The sequence below is a fragment of the Vollenhovia emeryi genome, unplaced genomic scaffold (genome assembly GCF_000949405.1).
Source record: "Vollenhovia emeryi isolate VEMERY1.0 unplaced genomic scaffold, V.emery_V1.0 DF939160.1, whole genome shotgun sequence".
In the NCBI taxonomy this organism is placed as follows: Eukaryota; Metazoa; Arthropoda; class Insecta; order Hymenoptera; family Formicidae; genus Vollenhovia; species Vollenhovia emeryi.
Window position 1 is genome coordinate 137,783 of NW_011967206.1, and position 4,855 is coordinate 142,637.

A 4,855-nucleotide genomic window follows, 5' to 3' on the forward strand; every position below is an offset into this window, starting at 1 on the left:
TAAAATATAACTTATTACTATAAGTAATGTTAAAAACGTGTAATATTGTAATTTTAGTTAGCAATTCGACATCCTTGGAACACGTCATATCTTTAATTTCAAAAATTCAAAGTTATCTCAAGTTAGTTTTAAACCACCCTGTATAATTATTTCTGCTATAGACATTGCTTGATGTGAATTTTACCTTAGCTAAATAATTTACATCGGCTCCTCGTTTAATTAATAACCGTGCTATCTCCTCGTTTCCATAATGAGCGGCGATGTGAAGAGGGGTGAAGCCACTCTTCGATGTCACATCGGGCTTATGGTCGTTCTACAACATTCAATCGTCGCACATCGGCGTAGTATTTTATTTGCTCAATGGTTTCATATTTTTAATTCAATTAATTTTTGTTCGATGTATACTGCTTTAAGCTTACTTGTAAGAGCAAGTCGGCGGCTTTGCAATCGTCCTTTTTCGCGGCGATGTGGAGTGCCGGCAATCTGACCTTGCCCTTTGAATCGTTTTCTAAGAGCACGCTGACCACTTTATCGTGGCCTTGCTGCATCGCCACAGCGAGCGGTGTAAATCCATCCTAAAAAATATCAAAATAAATTTAAGTTTCACCAATAAGATGAGTCTGAAAGTCTGACACAAAAGATTATTGAATTGTTTTATCAAAGATATAAAAAATTTTCAAACTGTTTATAAGTTTTTTGTAATTTCTTTATACATAATTACATATAAATCCCAGTGTCTATTAAAAATCTAAAACAGCCCAGATTCTCCTCGCAACTATTAGACAAAGAAAATTATTTCTATTGGGATAAAAATGGAGCTTATTGGAGTTACAGTGGCATACATTTGTAATAAAGTGAGATCTATTTCGAGAAAAGATATAGATCAAGCTTACCTCAGTCGCGAGACTTTGATTCGCTCCATTGCCGAGCAAGAGTTTGACGACCTGGTCGTGATTCTCCTGCGCTGCCATGTATAAAGGAGTGAATCCGTTTTGCGACTGAATATTAACCGCGGCACCATATTGAATAAGTATATTGACTATTTCGCACTGGCCAGCTGGAAGTAAAGTACGCAAAATCATATACAACTACAATTATAATAGCGAATTCTGGTGCAATGAAAAATATCGATTTTTTTTCACCTAACGAAGCTATGTGTAATGCTGTATTTCCTTTTCTCGTCGCCGCATCGACCTTTGCGCCCCTTTTTAATAACTCGGTTACTATCTCAACGTGGCCATCCTTCGAAGCTAAATGCAAGGCATTTAAACCGTTCTGCAATGAGACACAAATTAAATCTTACTTAATTTGTTGTAATTAAAAATATTTCAATTAAATTAACTTATTTAGTTTAATTAAAAGCTAAATGTGACGAAAAATTAAAATAAAATAATTAATTTAATTCAAATTAAATAAACTTTTATGTTATTCACTTATATGAAAACTATCAGTTGTTATGAAATGTAATTGTTTGAAATAATGCGACGATTTGATTACGTAAAAATTGACGATAAAGATACTTTAATACATAATTTGACATTTCACGTTTAATTCTTACCGAGTTGGCTGTATTAATGTCTAAGTCAGTATCGAGAAATTCGACGACTCTCTCGAGGTTGCCGGACCGAGCAGCGCGAAGAAATGCTGTCGTGTCATCAGCCTAAATGCAAATAGTTTAGTCTGTAATAAACGACTGTAGAGGGGAAACATTTAGAGGTAGAAAAGACAACGGGGAAAATAGAGGGGCGGCGATAAGGTTTAATAAAAAATGACGAAGATGCATAATATGGTTATTTATATACAATAGATATGATGCTCAAGTAACCCAGTTTGCGACACGGTGATGCCGACCCTGTCCTTTTTTTCTTTTACCCTCATTTAACACTTTGTGCTCACCGTCATTATCCTTTTCAGTAATCAACGTTATAGTATACGTTATTTGCACTTTCCAAAACAGCGCAGGAACAAGCGTACCAGATATTTACGAAAACTCATTCCTTTTCCGTAGACAGCACTGAAGAGAGCTACATAGAGAGTTGACGAATGCGTACTAATTAAGGTATTATTTATTATACATATGTATATCCCATTTAGTGCCGTTGGAAATTGTAGTTTAATATTTCAGGCATCTATCATTACATGCTTATCGTTTCTCTAATAACAAATTAATTTGTTATAAGTCTTTTTGTAACATGTTGCCAAAGATACGATTTAGGAAACCGGTTGCCTAAATCGTACCTTCTTGAAATAGTCGAATTTATGAGTGAAAATGATATAAGTCGAGTAAATAGTATAATATAAGATCGATATAAGAAAGTATTAACTAATACTTGTTTTATTACTAATTTATCTAAACAAAATCAAATATTTAATAATTAAAAAATAATAATTAACGATAACGGAATGGGCGTTAAAATACAATTAGCTTAAAGTAATTTTTGTAATTTATATCTATATTAATTGTATCACTCGTATATACAATATCGTTTATTGTTTATAAAATCGTACCGGTACGAGATAGGAAACTGATAGATTTTATACAAATATTTATTTAATCCTCATGATAATTGTAAATATGCATATGCAATAAATGTAAAATGTTCTACAATAAACCTTCTTTAATGAAAAAATAAAAGTTTATAATAAAATAGCTTAGTTACGTTATAGTCAGCTATACAAATGGATAAAAAATTAACATCAGTTAAACCTGAATTTTTTAAATGTTGTTAACATTCACAGAATAAGATGTATCGTGTTAATTTTGTTTCGTCTATATTACTTATTTCTCAATGATTTCATATTGCCATTAGGTACTAAATGTTGCTTATATTAAATAATCTAAAATATTGATGAAATACGCATTAGGTGACTAGTAACGCATTCGGCAACTCTCCCCTAAATCTAGAGAATTATACAAAAGCTAATTGTCAGAGAAACCTAAAGAACGTCTGTAAAATTAATCGATCTTGGATCAACAATCTATAATATCGTTATACACGGAGTATAGAAAATACAAGAGAAAAAAACTCAGTCGAAGACAGTCGGCTCTGAGAAAATTCAAAGACCAATGCAGCGACCATTAGTCCACGATTGGGCGTTAATTAGCTCGTGATTTTCTGGCTGGTTTCCTCGAGGAGCCACAGTCCCGCGTATCTCGCCCCTCCGTCTACATCCGCTGTGAATCATCGCGATAAGGAACCATGTCGGGCCAGGTGGTCCGCTCCGTGTCGACGCCGTTTGCGCGCGCGCGTGCTATACCCCCGTCACCCTGACCTTTGACCGGTAGCTCCTGCCGGCTCATACGCCGCGGTCTCGTTACAACGCTCGACGGATCGCGTCTTCACAGCTTTTCGGTCGCCACCGCCGCCGCGTTCCTCTTTGACACCGACGCGTATTCGCCGGCTGTCGCGCCTGAACGCCCCGTCCGGTCTATTTCGCGCATCGCCCTGACAGCCCACCCTCCTTCCACGTTCTCTCCGTTACCTCGGGGCAAGTTCTCTCGTCCTCTGCGCAATGCCCCGTATACTGATAATCGGAAGTTGGAATCGTTTTTGGGTGCAATTCAACGAGCGCGGATGCTCACGCAACCCCCTTGCGTGTGAGAACAATTTTTGTAATCACGAAGACGTAGGCTGCATAAGACACGTCTCTCCCCTCTTGAACGCGGCATTGGAATTTGCGCTTCGCGAAAATAGCAATTTTCGGTCCCCATCCAGAATTTCCGAAACATTAACAATCTTCGGCCGGCTATTGCAAACTCCGGTGTAGCTATATATTTAGATATAATTTCTTGACTCTCGTGAATCATGGGGTAGCGCGGAGGATCTTCCGACGAACGATGAGCCTCGCGATTGATTCTAGAGCTAAGAGTTAGAGGCGCTCGAAAATTCCACCACTCGTCGTCTCCTTCGATCGGTCAACTCGGAGTGGACGAGAAAGAGGGTGCATGCACGAGAGCGAAAGAGAGAGAAAGAGGGAGAGAGACAGACAGGCAGGGAGAGAGTGAGAGAGAGAGAGAGAGAGGGAGAATGCGAGTGCCGGCTCCGAACCGCTATACCGCTTCCGTCGAAGACCATACCTGACTGTCGGTGACCATCGCGACTGAGGGCTGGGCCGGGAGAAGCGCCTTCCGACTGCTCGGGGCCCGACGTCGACCGTACGCACGCACGAGACGCTCGTCTTTTTCCTTTACCACCGACTTACGCGCACGTTACACCACCATTTGTGCCCACCGTCCCTCGGGGGTGCGCACGGTGGAACGCCAGGAAGAGAGCGTCAGGCGGGTAGGAGCCGCCCTGCGGAAAGCGGCGCAACGGCGCAGAATCGAACGACAACGATCTCGCATATAGAGGGAACACCGCACGGGGGTGGCTTGCACCGAGGGGGTGGCTGCCGGCTCGCTCGCACCCTCCCCGAGCGGGGGACATGCGTTGTCCGTCTTGCCGTCGCGTCGCCGCGCCGCACCGGTCCCTCTCGCGCCCTTCTACGACTCTCGCATTGTTCCCGTCCTTACTCCCTTACTTCCTCACTCCGTCATACTGGCGCTCTGCCGCTGTTTTAGCAGTAAAAATTCTCTTTTTGTTCCTTGCACTCTCCCCCCCCTCTCCCCGCCCTTCCTTTTGTCCGCTACTTTTGGAACCTTGACAGATCGCCAAATCGCTGTAAATTGCTACAGATTGCATATAGCGTTCTATATGAGATTCTATACGCGTTCTGTTTGCATATTCTATATAAATTAAAAATTTGTATCTTTCAATGCCTACGTTTGTATTGAAATCTGTATGCATATTTTTTTAATTGGGTATACCCTAGTAACATAATATATTGGCGCCACATTGGGAAATAATGTAAATGG

General features: G+C 40.6%; 1 protein-coding gene across 3 annotated transcripts in view; it reads right to left on the bottom strand.

The window, feature by feature from the left end:
* The window catches only part of LOC105564684 (ankyrin-2-like), a 32,164-nt gene that overhangs the window by 23,277 nt on the left and 4,032 nt on the right, over nt 1–4,855 (bottom strand). For 2 of the 3 annotated variants that reach the window (XM_012017239.1, XM_012017236.1), the window contains exons 2-6: nt 1,559–1,660; nt 1,143–1,275; nt 894–1,057; nt 420–575; nt 185–313 (exon numbers count right to left, since the gene is read on the bottom strand). In XM_012017239.1, the coding sequence (XP_011872629.1) occupies nt 185–313; nt 420–575; nt 894–1,057; nt 1,143–1,275; nt 1,559–1,660 (684 nt within the window). Of the gene's footprint in view, nt 1–184; nt 314–419; nt 576–893; nt 1,058–1,142; nt 1,276–1,558; nt 1,661–4,078; nt 4,382–4,855 lie in introns of those variants that run through there. The other variant, XM_012017237.1, reaches the window with a different exon arrangement.